Raw genomic sequence first — 17,403 nt, forward strand, 5'->3', positions numbered from 1 at the left:
TGAGAGAGAGGGAAGCGGCTCTCAGGTCCTGGTCCGTCTGCGGTGTGGAAGCAGGAGGAAGTTCCTCAATCCCTAGAGGCCTGAGGAGGGGTCTCCTCCCGGGTCTTCAGCACCAACTGATTTGTTTTTCTAAGACCAGCCGAGTGGGCACAAAAGAACCAGCGAGTAGGCAAGGCTCAAAGCAAAACTGCAAATTTATTCTTTGGTCATCTAGCGTCAGGGACCGGAGCTGGGCGGGGGGAAGAGTTGGTGGTGAAGAAGAACCCGGAAGTGCACCATCCTGCCTACGTTCGTCCAAACGCCTGAGGCTGTGTTTCACAGCGCCGTGTTCTGCCAGGGCACCGGCCCCAGCTCCCCGGAATCTGGGGACCCCTGACCCTCATGTTCCCCTGTGGCAGGGCGGGGAGTCCCAGGGTGGGGGCTGGGAAGACCTGCCTGAGGACTCAGGGAGACTGGAACCCCAGCACCTTGCTGGGCCCCTTTTGGTTACCAGTAGAACACAGTCCCCTCCCAATTCAGAGCGACGATGTTATCTGTCCCTTAGACTACGGTGAAAGCCTTTGGACCGGGATTTTTAAACCTCCCTCATGGCCACAGTGGAGGAGCTGTGGGCAGAGCACAGCCTTGTCCGGGCACTGCCCGGAGTCTCCCGGCTCAGGGGTATCCAGCCCGAGGCACTGCCCCTAGAGTGGAATGGGGCGTGGCTTCCCGTGGGATGGACTAGGGTGTGACTGCTTTCCTGTTCCAGAGGCCACCTGGGAGCCGATGGTGTCCACTGACGGATGTTTTCCTGGGCTGAAGTATTTCAGATGCCCAGTGTTCTCCCAGCCCTTGCAGCGGTCAGTTCTGCTTCACGGGTTTCCCATGTGCTTTGGCTAAGACGTCAGCACGCAAAGACGCTTGGGTTGGCTGTAGACATTACGAATAAAGGAAGCTGCGAGAGGCGGTCAAAGTCGGAGACATGACAGGTGACACGGGACGGCTGCGCACAGGCTGGCCCTCCCTTTGCAAACTTTCTGTTCTTTTTGGCGAGATGCTTGCTGTGTGCTGGGAGCTCACGGTGGAAAGTCCTGAGCATTGCTGCTGCTGTCTCCTGACACGCATGCGGCTTAACTGTAAACATCTTTACGCTTCATGCTGACTTAACACTGACTGTTGGGCAGACAGTTCACTTGGAAACACACCGTCCTGGGAGGAGATGGTGCCGCCCACCCCAGAGGGGCGTCTTGTTCAGTGGGTTGTGCTCATGGGGGTGGGCCCCTGTGTCTGCACTCACTCCCTATGCTGGGCGTACCCCCAGACCTGGGTGCTGCGTTCCCCACACCTGCCTCTGCTGCTGGACCCAGAGCTCTCCGGGGCTGCGGGCACATCTGTCTTGTCCTGAGCCTCCACTACTACATGTAGCCCATGATTCAGCTCACCGGTGTGGCTGCCTCCCGGTGCAGGCAGGCTCTGGGTGCGCGGGCTGACCAGGGTGGACACGGCCTCCAACTGTGGGGCCTCAGGGACTGCTGTGTGTGACAGGAGGGTGGGTTGGTGGGCTTTCTGGGGGTCCCGTGCATGGAGACCAGGCTGGCTGCATACGAACCGGGACTAACAGTAGATGCCATCTAGACACCTCCCCTAATGGACCTCAGTCATTTGATTTAATTGTTCCAGGATGCAGTACAGCCTAGAACCGGGGGAGATGTGCTGACATGTAAGAGCGTGTACGTGTTCGTGTGTGCGTGTGATTGCGTGTTTATGATAGTAACATTCAAGGAAGCGTTGTATGGAGTTTGATGAGGGGCGCAGTTTGGTGAGATGGGCATTCCAAGTGCTGCAGCAGATGAAGGTGCTGTTCAAAGAGCCTTGTTATGGATGAGGAGAGCAGGTAATAATCCCTCATAGCGCCTGGCAGGAAGGTGGCGGGCATCAGTATCCACAAGCCTACGTTTTGCTTCTATTTTTGCCAACGTTGCCGTATCTATTGGCTTTAGTAGGATTCAGATGAAAAACAAAAGCAGAAACAAGAAGGGGTGTAGAAATCAAGGTCCCTATACGTATTGAGCTGGAGTCAAGATGAGGTGGAAAATTTTACAGGTAAAAAATGAATTATTTGAAGGTGGGAAGTAAGATTCTGGAATTCACCAAGAGGAAACAACTGCTCCGAGGAAAGTGACCCAACACAGAAACGAAACGTTTACCAAGCTCAGACCACACCGATGGCCTTTACAGACGAGCTCTGTAGGGCGAAGCGCGTCGGGAGGTGGTTCAGTCTCTAGAGTGCAACAGAGATGGAGCCCACAGCCCAGGGGACGCAGCCAGCAGCCTTTTCCTTGCTTTTCATCAATCGGGTCTCCAGGAGTGCACCGCATGCAGGCAGTCTCTGAGAGCTCAGGGGTGCGACTGTCCCAGCAACAACAGGAGCCTGGCCGTGAACAAGCCGGGGGCTGGGTCCCGTGTGGACACAGTGCCACCCAGAATGTCCCCTGTGCTCGTTACCAGAACAAAGGCCGGAGGGAGGGCCATCTCTCCTACCGAGACAGAGACCCTCAGACCTGCTGAATACATATGTCTCTTTTCCTTATCTGAGGATTGAAATGTGAAGTCACCAGTCTTGCTGTGCAGGAGCACCCAGCATGTGTCGTCCCTTTGGTCACGGGTGCGTTTGCTCTGACACATGTCCTACAGTCTGTGGCCACCCTGCCTCAGTCCCCAGATGTCCCACACACGGCACTAACATCCCCTTCTGCTCAGAAACACAGGACCCATGCACGTCCTTGCGCTCAGGGCACCGTTCTGACATTTAATGCTGAATTTACAGGGACGTATGCACCATATCACACCGGTCAATTGCTCTAAGATACATCTGGGGGAAAAGCACAGCGTCCTTCGTCTCCACGAGAGAACTTACCAGAAGCAGCATACACAACTCTAGCAAAGAAGAAGTACAGTACCCATTTCTGTATAAGAATATATTATTTAAAAGACAGTTTAAAAATAACATTCTGTACAACATCATGAATTCCGTTTTTGTTTTTTTTTTGTATCAGTGAACAAAATGTTTCTTAGAAAACGTGGTCTTGTGGTGCCAGATGCCCAGGGCAGCTCTTCCCGCACAAGGATCCCGCGCAGCTCCGCCAGCCGGTCCGGAACCGCAGCCACGCCCCTCACTTTCCTCAGGCACAGTCTCCTGGAAGAAGGTAAAGATGACTGATTGGTTTTTTTTAGGAATAGGGCGCGGTGGCTCACGCCTGGAATCCCAGTGCTTTGGGAGACCAAGGTGGGTGGATCATGAGGTCAGGAGTTTGAGCCCAGCCTGACCAACATGGTGAAACCCTGTCTCTACTAAAAATACGAAAATTAGCCAGGCATGATGGCACACGCCTGTAATCCCAGCTACCTGGGAGGCTGAGGCAGGAGAATCGCTTGAACCCGGGAGGTCGAGGTTATAGTGAGCTGAAATCATACCATGTTGGCCAGGCTGGTTTAAAACTCCTGACCTCAAGTGATCTGCCTGCCTCAGCCTCCCAAAGTGCTGGGATTACAGGCATGGACCACCGCACCCGGCCGACATACAGACCATTTTAAAAGAAAGAGGCCATCAGATACACTGCTGAATACACTTAAGCAAAATAAAACAATATTGATCCCTTTTCTGAGCCACTGAAAAATATGAACTGACTTAAAAAATTAAATACCAACATTGACTGAGCCCTTCACAGGGACCAGACCAGCACTTTGACTATTTAATCACTAAAATAGCAGTAACAATGGCATTATTGCCTCTGGTTTAGAGACTGGGGCTCTGAGGTTCAGAGGCTGAGACACTTGTGCACGTCTCTCAGCTTGTAACTGGCAAGCCTGGACTCAAAACCAGGTGTGTTGGACGCCAAAGCCTGTTGCTGCCCCACTTATAAGCCATGTCCCGTTTATCCTGCCCTGGGCCTTACGTGCTTGATGCACTCTCTCTTGAATTATCTGTTAGACATGTATAGTGTGACCTTATTATGAGGTGAACAGATGGCTGCTCTGCATTCCCCGTGAGCTGAATAACTGTATCAACAAGTGCAGAGAGAAACTCTCAAAGCCATAGAAAGCCAACACGTGATTGGTGAAGTTTTCAGTACTTCAATTGCACTTTTAAAAAGTCCTTACTCTTATAAGTGATGCATATGCTAATTATTGATGTTTTTCTATTAACTAAAGCATGTTCCCCTTCTTTAAGAGCCTCATTCTTTTTTTTTTTTTTCTTTTGAGATGGAGTCTCGCTGTTGCCCAGGCTGGAGTGCAGTAGTGCAATCTCGGTTCACTGCAAGCTTCGCCTCCCAGGTTCGAGTGACTCTCCTGCCTCAGCCTCCCAAGTAGCTGGGACTATAGGTATGTGCCATCACACCTGGGTAATTTTTGTATTTTTAGTAGAGATGGGGTTTCAGCCTGTTGGCCAAGCTGGGTCTCGAACTCCTGACCTCAAGTGATCTGCCCACCTCGGCCTCCCAAAGTGCTGAGATTACAGGCATGAACCACCAGCCTTAAGAGCCTAATTCTAATGATTAGATGGAAGGAATAAAATTTCTATTCATTTGGCCGGGTGCAGTGGCTCACGCCTGTAATCCTAGCACTTTGGGAGGCAGAGGCAGGTGAGTCACTTGAGGCCAGGAGTTCAAGACCAGCCTGGCCAACATGGTGAAACCCTGTCTCTATTAAAAATACAAACACTCGCCAGGTGTGGTGGCACAAGCCTATAATCCCAGCTACTCAGGGGGCCGAGGCAGGAGAACTGCTTGAACCCGGGAGGTGGAGGTTTCAGTGAGCTGAGATCGCACCATTGCACTCCAGCCTGGGCAACAAGAGTGAGAATTCGTCTTAAAAAAAAGAAAAAAAAAAATCCATTCATTTAAAGGTATTCCAAAATTCAGATTTTCTCCTCTTCCTCTTCCTTCTGTCCTTTGTCGGAATCACCGTATGGACTGACACCACTTCAGCAGACACAGCATTACCTTCACTGTTTTTCACGTCTCTGCTTCTGTCTCTGGACTTCTCAGTGGCTCCAGACGTCAAGCTGTCAGTCTTCTTCTGTAACTGGAACAAAGTGCAGAGAAGGCCAAGTCAGGGAGCAGGAGACAGCAGGGGAGTGTCTGCGTCTCTTCCAGCAGCTTCTGTTGCCTGGAGGTGCTGCAGTGTGAAAGCCTGTGGTCTCCAGCCCCTGTGAGCCCAAGTGCTCCTGACATGGGTTTTTCAGAGGCAGCTCTGTGGACCCTGTCCCGCTACCCTTGGTGCCTCATCTGGGGCCTGGACATCCAGGGCCTGAGCTCACCCAGCCGCAGCCACCACAGCCGCAGGGACTGGTGGTGTGTGCAGAGCCTGTGACTTGGGCCTTTTCACCTCTTTGGTGCCACTGTCCTTTCTGTGGGGACGAAGAGGGGGAAGGCAGAGGCCTTGAAGAACCCTAGTGTCCCCTACTGGGCAGCAGGGCTCAGGCCTAGAGACTCAAGGCCATCAGGTCTACGGCTCTCGGAGGCCCATGAGAGCGGCAGAAGCCCGTTCAGCTCTCCTGCGGGGTTCTGGAGTAGGAGGAGCCTTCCTGCTACCTCTGTCCCTCTGCATAAGTGCTCTCAGCCTTCCAGAGCTTTACAGACCTTTCTGTGACTTTCCTTCAACTGGAGAAGTCAGGGCAGCTGGTCTGGATTTTCAGTCAATTTCTAAGCAATTGCTGGGCATCTACCATGTGCCTGGCATGGCGCCCCGGGCAGGTGTGGGCACGGGGAGCACGGGGCCGTCAGTCGAGGGAGATGAGACCAACACAAGGCTACGCCTGGAAAATGGCTCAGCGCTCAAAAGGGCATCGTGGGCCACGTGGGCTTCAGGAGCGCCCAGGCAGAAAAGACGGCGTGGTGGGCACAGTAACTAGGGGAGCCCTGACTGATGGGCCTTGGAGGATGCTTCAGTGGTACAAAGGGCACTGTGGGGAGGGGAGGTGGCAGAGGCAACACCGGCCAAGGCCAGGAGGCGTCAAACTCTGCAGGAGTAGTGAGGCTGTTCGAGCTGCATGGGGGCGCTGGGGGGAGGGGCAGAGGCCACACCGTGGGCGGCTGGACAGCAGACAGCCGGGGGAATCTGTGGAAAGACTGCGTGGGCCCTGAGCCTGTGACCTTGACCCCTTCCTCCAAAACGATGTCAATCCAACAGCAACCGAAAGCCAGCCCCAGGCTCCCGGTCCCCTGAGAGGTGCTGGTGTGTGTTCTGGGCCTGGAAGCTGGCAGGTGGATGGTCGCTTTGCCCCTGTGCCAGGGGAGGGCCCCTTTCTAGCCCATGGCCTCCTCTGAACTAGTCAGCCCTGGGGCCAGGCCAGGCGCTCTACTCAGAGGGCTCCCAGATGCTCTAACAGCGGCGGATACGCCCACGGACACCCGGGTGCCCACAGGTGTGGCTGACAGTGGTGATTCTTGTGAAGGGCACAGCCAGTAAACTCCCTCGAAGGTTCTGAGCCCTGATGCGTTCTTGGCGAATGCAGTTTTGGTTTCCCGTATCACGTTCCCTAATTTCACTGAGCCAGGCTTTCTGATGGAAGGGACGCGTGCGCCTGTCCGTGGGGCCACCTTCAGTGGTGCCCTGCTTGGCACGTCCAAGATTCTGGAGTCAGGAGTGCGGAGGGCCGTAGCCTGCTTGCCACAAGGAAGGAAGGTTCTCGGTGCGTTTTACCTCTTTCATGGCGTCGTCTATCCGCTTTAGTTCCTCATAGCGATCTCGGGATTCCCAAAGCGGCTGCAGCATGATCTCCTCAACCATAGGGAAGAGCTGGCAGAGAAAAACGGATTCATTCGGAGTCCCTCATTCTTACAGCAATGGGGAATGTTGGAGAAAAACGGGGGTCAGGTGCACTGTGCAGAAGCATGTGGGCCAGTCCCAGCTCCTGGACACCCTCGTGCCGGCTCTGCTGCCCCCACCCGCTGTGGCGCTGTCTCTGGCCCTCATCACCCTCTATGAGGTCCCACAGAAAGTCCGCCCCCCACCTCCTGTGTCCCCCGTGCCCGTGAGATGAGGGTTGGGGACAGGTTCTGAGGTTCTAACAAAGACAAGGGGCAGGGGAAAGGAGCCGACAGCCTCCCGGCTGAGGGTCCTGGGAGTGGGAAGTGGGTGGGGCGGCTCCAGGAGATGCCCTGGAGCAGAAGGATCCACAGCACTTGGGAGCCCAGGAAGGTCGGAGGGTGCAAGGCTGTGAGCCCAGACCCCTGGGGGAAACAAGAGATGGACCTGTTTTGGACATGCTGGGGGTGCCTTGAGGTGGGGGCCTTGGCAGGGGCCACAGGCAGCTCAGGGGCCCTGGGGGAGCTGGGCAGGAACGAGCTATGTGCAGGGAGCAAGGCCTTGGTGGCTGGGTGCGGTGAGACTGGGAGCTGGATGGGGGCTTCACAGCTCGAGGGCACAGAGCTCAGTGGTTCCTCCACAGGTGAGGACTCGGTGGAACTGGGACGCAGAGGGGGGACAGGAGAGTCAACAGCCGGTGCTGCCTCCAGGGACCTGAAGGCCAGCAGTGATGCGGGAGGGCAATGAGGGGCCCCCCCCAGGGCCCAGCGAGGCAAGGCAGGGAGTGCAGCACAGAGTGGGAGATGCTGGGGTCACGGGCCAGGCTGTGGGGAGCAGGCTCTGGATGGAGCAGGGACAGCGGTCACCACGACAGCTGGGGAAGAGGCTGCTCAGGATGTGCGTGTGTGTACCCGTGTGTGTGCATGTGCATACCTGTGTGTGCATGTCTGTGCCTGTGTGTGCACGTACCTGTGTGTGCATGTCTGTGCCTGTGTATGTGTGTAGGCATGACTGTGTGCCTGTGTGTGTGTATATATGTGCCTGTATGCGCGCGTGTCTATGTATCATGCATGTGCCTGTGTATGCATGTGTGTGCCTGTGTGTGTGCATGTGCCTGCATGTGTGTGCCTGTGTGTGTCTATGCTGCCTGCGTGTGTCTGCATGCGCCTGAGTGTGCTGGTGTGTGCCTGCGTGTGCCTGTGTATCTGAGTGTATGCAAGTGTGGCATGTGGTGACAGTTACTCACCTTAGTCACTGTTTCAAACATTGGGATCAGGACAAACTTGATGAACCCAATCTGGGCTGTGGCCTTGGTCACTTTGTCTCGGTCCATGAACGGGGCCACGGGAAGGCCTTCTGACTTCTCACGGTCGCTCTGCAGGGAATGCAGCAGATAGCGACATTAAAGACAGAAATGCCCCGGAACCAGATCGCTGTTCTCAGAGAAAGACAAGAGGCGCCAGTTAACCACCAACCAACCAAACTACACCACAAATGTGTCTCAGTAAAGAACAAGGCGAGGGCAACAGTATCTTCAGTGCTAAACAGAGCTGGGCATGCAGGTCTAGCTGGGAAGACCGAGATGAGAGACAGACACAGATAAGTTGCACGTAACAGGACAGCAGAGGCGTCCTGCAGAAAGCCTCCCGAGTTCTACGCTTGATCAAGCTGTTGTATTAACATTTGGTGGTTGTTTTCAGCTGGCTTGGTTTTCTACCTCCCCGACCTTCCCCGTGGCCATCTGTGTAAGCTGACCTGCTGGGTCTCAGCCCTCTCGGGGCCCCTCCTGCCTCTGCAGTTCTTGCTTCTTGACTTTCAGGCAATTGGCTTGACAAGGCTGCTTCTAATAATGGTTCAATTAGCAGTGACAGGTGGCAGTTTTAGGACATTAGCTTTTCTGGATTGTCACTCTCTTTCAGGTCTCAAATTATAACCTCTTGTTTCTGATGTACGCCTACCGTGAAGGCTTTCTGGAGGCTGAACTGTCTGCGGCCCGGTGAATATGGGGGTCCACCCTGGCATGCTGTTTAACGCAAACCCTTACTCAGTGGGGTGAATAAGACTGGCTGCAGGCTTGATTGCTCTGCAAGACTCTTACCTGCATAAAATATTCCTCTAATAAACAGTCCACCCAAGGCTCTGCGACTTCCATTGGACGGACCTCGTTAGAGATATCACAGCATTTTATCAAAATCATCTTCAGCTGAAAGAAGAGGTTTTGGAATTGAGGTAACAGGAGGTAGAACGTGGCCTGCTGAGCTGCTTGGGTCTGGACTTGCTGTTACAGGCGGGAAGAGATGGAGGACCATGCAGCCGGACCATGCAACTGAGCTTGGCTGGCTTCAGGGACGACAGGCTCCCTTCTCAATGGAGAATGAACCTTCAAGGTCCTGTTTGGGTCCCCTCCTTCCAGCCTTTCTCGCCATCCCAGCCCAGGTGATATCCCCGGAGCACTGCCCGGCGCCTGGTCACCCCCTATTTGCTGCTGTTCCCCAGGTGGGTGCACTGCTCATCTTCCCAGAGGACAGGTGGCTCCGTCTGAGCTTGGCCAGGGTTGGGCACACCATGGGAGCTTCAGGAGGAGATCGGGTAGACCCAGGGATGCAGCAGCTTCCACCCGAACTAGCCTGGATGTCGCCATAGGACAGGCCATGGAGGGCTGGTGTCCCGCAGCCCCTGCACCGGGCACAAATGACTGTCTGGAATCACCAGGTTTCCAGGCCAAAGTGTTGGCTGCTGTCCAGGCTCTGAAGCTGATTCGACAGGGAAGCCCAGCTGAGGCACATGGCCCCGGGCTGCGGGCTGCACCTGCTGGTTTGGGGAATGTGACTAGGTGAGGGGCAGGTCAGGTCAGCTCGGTGTCTGCACGATGCTTGGTGGATCCTGCCTTCCAACCTTGGCAGGACCTCGAAGGGACCCTGCTGTGGTCACCCTTCCTTTCCCCACCCTATCAGTTCCCAGGAAGCCATCCAGGCCTTTCTTTGACTCCTCTGTGGAGTCCGGCTCCAGATCAGAGGCAGGTACTAGCCTTTGCCTGGCAGGCCCTGGAGGAGCTGTCCCCACACCAGACATAGGACAGGGCCAGGGCGGCACTGTCTCTGGGGAAGGTCAAGGTCCCAGGCCCTGCCGGCCACACTCCCTGCACCTCACACCTCCCATTCAGCCCATACTCTCCTTGGAGGCCTCCTTATCGGGGCCCACTTGGACTCAGAACCTTTCCCCCCGAGACCTTCCCCCCACCTCTGTCCTCCAGTGTTCATGAAGCCCCGTCTAGGGCTCCCCAGCAGTGAGACGACCCCTGGCTGTGCTGCTTGTCATCTGACCCCGCCCCGTGCCCGTCGTTGGGATAAACGGAAGCCTGGGCTCTGAGCCTCGCTTTGCCTCTGGTCGGCACAGCTGCAGTGTGTAAGGCTGGGGGTGGGAGTGGGGACCTTTAGCTGGGCTCGGAGGTCCTGACCACCTGGTACCCGATCCTCCAGCATCCTGCCCCTCCCCGTCTCTTCCCTGACCTCTCCACCCACCTCAGAGGGAGGAAGAAGGCATCGGTGGGGCGTGGGTCACCCCTGCCTGCAGGTCCATCCCTGCCTTCCTCATATCTAAGAGGATAAGGCGATGCCTCCCGCCTTCCCTGGGTTTTTCGGGAGTGAGGAACTTGCTTGCGAGGAAGCCGCTCGATGTGCCTGTTTCCCTCTTGGGGAAGGGGCTTCTGGAGGCCCTGGCCTGGCGAGGTTTGCCTGCTGCCCAGCCCTTGCCTGCGGGAGCTCCCGTCCTCTCGCACAGCCTTTGGGAATTAACTGCACCTCAGCTCCAGAGAGCTGAGTCCTAATGACTCCACCTACGGGGACTGGGTGGTTAGAAGGTCAGCCTGAGCCAAGAGTTCCCTATTTTTCAACCTCTCTGGAGGTGGAAAGTGATGCTATTGATTTTAAACAGACAATCAAATTTCAGAGTAAGAATGCCAGGGGTGTACCCGATGCTTAGACAAGGTTCCACAAAACCAGCTTTCTCTTTGAAGACCGGGAGAGCAGTTCTCATGCACCTCTCTCTCCTCTCTCTGTTTTTTGAGACAGACCCTTGCTCTGTTGCCCAGGCTGGAGTACAGTGGAACGACCATGTCTCACTGCAGCCTGGACCTGGGCTCCTGCGACCCTCCCACCTCCACCTCCCAAGCAGTTGGGACCACAGGTATGCACTGATTTTTTGGTTTTTCTTTTTTTGTGGAGATGGAGTCTTGCTAATGTTGCTCAGACTGGTCTCAAACTTCTGGACTCAAGCAATCCTCCCGCCGTGGCCTCCCAAAGTGCTGGATTCCAGGCATGAGTAGTGCTCCGGTCCTTGCGTGCCTTGCGGTGCCCAGTGCCTGCCCTTTCCGAAAGGAAGATGCTGCACCTTCTCATGGGGGAGGCCCCCTACCCCTTCTCTGGCCACCTCGTCCTGGTGATAGAGGGGTGCCGGGCTATGGTGTGGGCCTGGCGGGGGATGCTGGCTTGGGGAGCAGGGACTGTGTTGGAGTTGCCCCCACAGAGATGGGCTGGGGCTGTGCCTTCATGGGAGAGCTGGTTTTATTCTCTGGAAAGCAGAGCGAGATGCATGGCCTTCACCCACTTATCTCCCTCAAATCCAAAAGAGGTGGAGGAATGGGAGAGTGCCGCCTCCGACCATGCAGGAGGCTCCGTCAGGAGGGAGGCCCTGCCCGAGACTTTGCTAGTAAGAGTCATGACCTTGAAAACCAGATTTATAGATACCATGTTCCAAGGCAAGACTAATACTTGTGGCTTCTTGGCTTCCAGTGTGAGCTGGATGGATGACCCACTCAGCCAGCCTACCGCCTGGCTGCCCACACAGGCAGAACAAGCCACTCACCAGGGTCATGTGCTCCTCATTGCTGTAGTCAAAATTCTCCATTTTCTCTTTGAAAGAATCCATAATTTCTGCATGTCTTGCCATGTCAGTGGCCAAGATTAACGTGATCATTCCCTAAATAGTGAGAGAACAAAGCGTTAACAAGGGCATAATCCCAACAAGTATTCAACGGAGGCCTACTGAGTACTGAGCCCCCTGCACACATTATTTCATGTATCCCTCATTCTGATTCATATGTGCATCCATCACCCATCCATTCATTTGTCCACACATCCATCCATTCACCCAAAAAACAATTCCATCCATCCATCCATCCGTCCATCTACCCACCCATTCATCCTCTATCCATCCATCTACCTATCCACCCATCCATCCTTCCATCCACCCTTCCATCCATTTGTCCATCCATCCACCCACCCCTCAATCATTTACAGAACACATCTCTGTGCCAGGTATGATGTTTTCCTCTTCCAAGAAAATAAAACCACAAGCATCAGATACAAAACCCAAACCCATCAATCTAGGTCATTTCAAATGTATACATATATTTTTGAGGGGGACATCACTTGCATCTTGAATTATTCAATTTTCCTGTAAACATTGAATTGTGTTATTAGTGAAGCATTTATTCGGTTATTCCTGAAATCTTCCATGACAAAATAAAAAAAAAATATATATATATATATATATATATTTTTTTTTTTGAGACAGAGTCTCGCTCTGTCGCCCGGGCTGGAGTGCAGTGGCCGGATCTCAGCTCACTGCAAGCTCCGCCTCCCGGGTTCATGCCATTCTCCTGCCTCAGCCTCCCGAGTAGCTGGGACTACAGGCGCCCGCCACCTTGCCCGGATATTTTTTTGTATTTTTAGCAGAGACGGGGTTTCACCGTGTTAGCCAGGATGGTCTCGATCTCCTGACCTCGTGATCCGCCCGTCCCGGACTCCCAAAGTGCTGGGATTACAGGCTTGAGCCACTGTGCCCGGCCCAAAATATATTTTTTAAAAAGTGGGACAACAAATTTTACCCCCAGTGGAGAGTCACATTTTGCAGTCAGTGAAGCATTTGAAGCAGCCAATGCTGGTGTGTCCCCACGGTGGCTGGGCACGAGGACGATCCTGTGTGCAGAGGGGCTGCTCCTCCAGTCGGGTGCCGCCTTCTTCTCTTGCGGGATGCTCTCCGACATGGCTCAGTGGGACGAAGCCTACACTAAGGGGTGTTCACTTCCTTTGATTCCCCGGGTCCTGTCCCTGGAGGAGCTGCCCACTGGGGCAGCAGTGGCAGATGCAGTGTTCTCTCTTCACGGTTGTCCCTTGACCTACTGCAGACGAAGATTTGCCACAGCTTGTAGCCACACAGGGCACCTGCTTGCAGGGTGGGGAGGGGCACACACATGGAGGAGAGGCCAGAGAGCCTATAGATAAAGGGGAGATAACTGCACTGGGAACCGGTGATTCAATAAGGACTGTAAATTGTCTGTTGAATCGTGTGTGTTTGTGCAATGATGTCGTCACAGGCCAGAGAGCGCTGCTGCCGTGTCAGACCCAGTGGGTTCCAAGGTACGGCTGTCTGCAGTCCTCCCGGGGCCGTCACCATGCACACCCATCTGTTCTCCTTCTGTTCATTTCACACTCACAGCGGCCGGCACAGCACAGGCCAGCAGAGGCCTTGACCACAGCATCCCAGTGAACCACAGCCTGGTTCTGCCCACCCCTGCCTCTGGCACATGGTGACATTTGACAGTTTTGCAAGAGGCCGTGATGCCTCAGGGCCCTGTCCCAGGGAGCACGCTGCTTCCTCAGAGCTTCCTCAAATGCTTCACTGACTTCAGTTTTTTACACTGGACTTTGAACCTCCTGGAAGCGTAGACAAATTGGAAAGCCATGGTCCACGAGGCTGCTGCTCTCTGATAAGTGAGGCTCAGCAGCACTCCGGGAGGGCGGCGAGTATTTTCCCAGTGCTGGAGTGCAGACAGTCTTTGTCGGCTGCCTCTGGAAGGAAGCCACTTAGACTTTGAATGGCTGAGGTCTGCCTTGTGGAACGGTGCCCTGGGGCCGCCACACAAAGTACCACAAACTAGGCAGCTTAAAACAACACTCATTCTCTCACAGTGCTGGAGGCCAGAACCAAGATCAAGGTGTGGGCAGGGCCCTGCTCTCTCCGCAGACTCCAGGGGACGGTCCTTCCTTGTCTCCTCCTGGCCCCGGGGGACCGGGAGTCCCTTGGTTTAGGGTGGCATCACTCCAATCTCCAATCGCCGCATCTTCACGCTGCCTTCTCCTCTGTGTCTGGACTGTTTTCTCCTCTGTCTTGTCCAAGGACACTAGTCTTTGGATTTAGGGCCCCCTTGGACAATCCACACTGATCTTATCTGGAGATCTTAACAAGTACACAAGCAAAGACCCTTTTCCAAATAAGATCGCACTCACGGGAGGTGGGCCTTGTTTGAAGGACGCTGCTATTCACCCCACACATTTCTCCCAGAGGTTACTCTGAGAGCTTCCCTCCCCTGCAAACGTCAGAGAGTGAGGGTTTGATGAGGAATTCCCGTGTGGAAGGGGGCGTTATTTCCGTGAGCTGGAGGTGTTTGTCTGGGGCAGGTGGACTGGGTCATCTTCCTCTCATGCAGATGTCCCGCTCACTCTCCTCCCATCACGCCCTGAGAGGCAGAAAGCCCCCTTATCTAAAACAGAAGGGGCAGCTGGGCGCGGTGGCTCACGCCTGTAATCCCAGCACTTTGGGAGGTCGAGGCAGGTGGATCACCTGAGGTCTGGAATTCAAGACCAGCCTGGCCAACATGGTGAAACACCATGTCTACTAAAAATACCAAAAATTAGCCGGGCGTGGTGGCACACACCTGTAATCCCAGCTATTTGGGAGGCTGAGGCAGGAGAATTGCTTGAACCCAGGAGGTGGAGACTGCAGTGAGCTGAGATTGCGCCATTACACTCCAGCCTGGGCAACAGAGCGAGACTCTGTTTCAGAAGAAGAAAAAAAAAAAAAGAAATGGAAGGGGGCTGACTGGGCTGTGGGTGGCAGGTGACAGCAGCTGGGGTTATGGAGCAGGGTGGCTCTCCTACGCTGGATGCGGCAGACCTGTCTGTCCAGGGCCTGCCCCCTCCTTGGGCAGGCTCCCTACCTTCGCTAAGCCTCAGTTTCTTGGACTAGAAGATGGACAAAGGATTTATCTCAGAGGGAGCCAGTGAAGGCTCAATTAAATAGAGGCTGGGAAGTGCAGGTCAGTGGGATACACGTGTGCAGGGCGAGGGTACCCTCTTTTTGGGGCTCCACCCTGGGCCCTGGAGGAGGTGAAGGAGGGAGGGGTTCCCCCAGGTCCGCAGGGCACTGCTGTGGCCAGGAGCTTCTGGGAGCCTCCAGCCAATGGAGAATGGGGGCTGCTGTCCCTGAATGTGCCCCACTCCGGTGGGAGGGCCCTCACCCCGCGCACCTGTCGGATCTGCTTGAACCCATCAGATGGGATGTTGGAGAAGATGTTGCACTCGGGCTCAGAGAGGATCTGGAAGGCCACGGCGCAGTGGTGGTTCTCCAGCGGCGAGATGTCATTGTAGCGAACCGCCAGCTCTGTGCGGGCGTTGATCTGGTACCTGGGAGGCGAGGAGAGACTGACGGGAGGCTCAGGCGCACTCACCAGGCACCTGCACTGGGGAGCAACGCCCAGGCATATAAGTGGAGTAGAGTCGGGGAGAAAGTGCCGTGGGGGCTGGGGGAGCCGCCTGTGCCCTGCCCCACCCAGAAGGTCCCTCCTGCTGCTCGGCTGCCCCTGCAACTTCACGTCCCCATGCTCCTGCAGTCCCAGGACCCCTCTGAGGAAGCAGCGTGCTCCCTGGGACAGGCCCTGAGGCATCACGGCCTCTGGTGAAATTGTCAAATGTCACCAGGTGCCAGAGGCAGGTGGGCAGAACCAGGCTGTGGTTCACTGGGATGCTGTGGTCAAGGCCTCTGCCGGCCTGTGCTGTGCCAGCGGCTGTGAGTGTGAAATGAGCAAAAGGAGAACAGATGGGTGTGCATGGTGATGGCCCTGGGAGGAGCGCTGACTGCCACACCTTGGAACCCACTAGGTGCCGACACACGGCAGCAGAGCTCTCAGGCCTGTGATGACATCGTCACACAAACACACAATTCAATAGAGAGAGCTGCTGCGCCACTGTGGACACAAACCCCAGCCCACGGCCTGGACCGTGTCTGCCACGTGGGGAGGAACTCTGTGCCCGTGGAGGCAGGAGTGGAGCAACGGTCTGTCCTTCTGATCCCTGGCCCCAAGAGGGATACCTCACTCCCACCTCCTGTCGTTCTGCAGCCCTTTTCTCACTCTCTTCTGGCCCCTGCCTCTGCCTTCCCTGCGAAAGCCAGCTGGAAGCCTGCCCGGGGAGAGACGAGCTACTGAGAGGGGTGTGTGGAGCCCCCATCCCTGCGTGCCCACAGGCATTGCTCCCTGCCTGGGGTGGAGAAAGCACCGGCGTGGCCAGGGCTCTGCCGGGCACCTGAGCCTGGACGAGGCCTGCGCAGGCGTGGGAAAGTCCCCCTGGGGTTTGATAATCCCAAAAGTTCTACTCCGGGGAGACCCAAGGCCCTGGGCAAAGTCCAGAAGTCGGGAGCTGTGTCAGTGGAGGCAGAGCTGGGGCTGGGAGGCCGTCGTTGACAGCTCCTTCTGGGAACTGCTCTGAGGGTTGGGCTGACAGGTTCCCTCCAGTAGCCAGAGTGCCTTTTAAAAGAAAAACAAGAGAAAATCCTGTACATACGTGTTGTTGTAGCCAGGATGGTCCAGATCGTGGCAGATCGCCGCTGTCATTAGGATCAGGATATCCGTTTGTGAGAACTTCTCCTGGATTGGAAAACAGGGTGTAGGTGTTTGCCCTCTTCACTTGGAGGGTGGGATGGGATTGGAGGGTGGAATTGGGTGAGTGGTAAGGTGGGACAAAGGCCCCTGCAGCCATGTGGAGTCTCCTGGCATGGTGGGAGAGGACCAGCTTTCTGTGGGGGTGGAGGGGTGACCAGGTCGGGGGCGCATCTGCTCATGTAATCCTAGGAGCAGCCTCGCCCATGGGGAGACTGACAGTGGTGGGGGGGCTGCTTCCCTAGGAGGGGCAGAGCGGCTGGGGACACCACACCTGTGGCTCTCTTGGTGGGATGGGGCTGCCACTCCCTGGAAGGGGCTTCCACCTGACCCCCGAGAGTAGAGGTCTGGGTGTGCGGCGGGCAGGACCCACCTGGAGACCACAGAGCCAGACCATGCTGTACATCATCTGGGCCACGCAGAAGCAGTGCCGGAAGTTGTGGAAGGGGTTGTTTCTGTAGTTGTCGTGGACGCAGAGCTGTGGGAGGCAGGGGGTCCGAGTCACCCTGTGCCTGGGCCCGCCAACCTCTCCTCCCAAAGTCACCCAGAAGGCTGTGCGCTGGTTTGAACGTTCTCTGCCAAACCCTCATCCCAACCAGAGGTCAGCAGTGTTCCCATGTTTACCACCGGTACCAACGAGGTGACCCAGGGACCCTGAGAATGTCCAGCGGGCCACACCATAGCACCGGGGCAGGTGTGGGGACAGAGCTCCTAGCAGGGCTTTTCACCTTGCAGTCGAGGACTGGGGTGTCCCTGGAGGTGTCTGAGGAGCCACAGTGGGGCACAAAGTGAGGGGATGGGGGAGGGGAGACTCCAAGAGGGGCTCTGGGTCCCCAATCACCATGAAACCTTTAATAGGCTTTTAATATTTGGTTCTGAGCAATATTTCATTAAAAAAA

At 55.5% G+C, this 17,403-nt stretch overlaps 1 protein-coding gene across 1 annotated transcript in view; it reads right to left on the reverse strand.

Moving 5' to 3' along the window:
• Nucleotides 1-2,947: 2,947 nt before the first annotated feature.
• The window catches only part of PDE9A (phosphodiesterase 9A), an 81,449-nt gene continuing 66,993 nt past the window's right edge, over nt 2,948-17,403 (reverse strand). Inside the window, exons 7-16 of the mRNA XM_031934600.1 lie at nt 17,233-17,329; nt 16,878-16,982; nt 16,410-16,492; nt 15,098-15,254; nt 11,653-11,766; nt 8,888-8,992; nt 8,036-8,164; nt 6,685-6,780; nt 4,983-5,064; nt 2,948-3,175 (exon numbers count right to left, since the gene is read on the reverse strand). Of these exons, the coding sequence (XP_031790460.1) occupies nt 3,162-3,175; nt 4,983-5,064; nt 6,685-6,780; nt 8,036-8,164; nt 8,888-8,992; nt 11,653-11,766; nt 15,098-15,254; nt 16,410-16,492; nt 16,878-16,982; nt 17,233-17,329 (982 nt within the window). The 3' untranslated portion in view covers nt 2,948-3,161. The remainder of the gene's footprint in view (nt 3,176-4,982; nt 5,065-6,684; nt 6,781-8,035; nt 8,165-8,887; nt 8,993-11,652; nt 11,767-15,097; nt 15,255-16,409; nt 16,493-16,877; nt 16,983-17,232; nt 17,330-17,403) is intronic.

Source organism: Piliocolobus tephrosceles, chromosome 19, assembly GCF_002776525.5.
Source record: "Piliocolobus tephrosceles isolate RC106 chromosome 19, ASM277652v3, whole genome shotgun sequence".
In the NCBI taxonomy this organism is placed as follows: Eukaryota; Metazoa; Chordata; class Mammalia; order Primates; family Cercopithecidae; genus Piliocolobus; species Piliocolobus tephrosceles.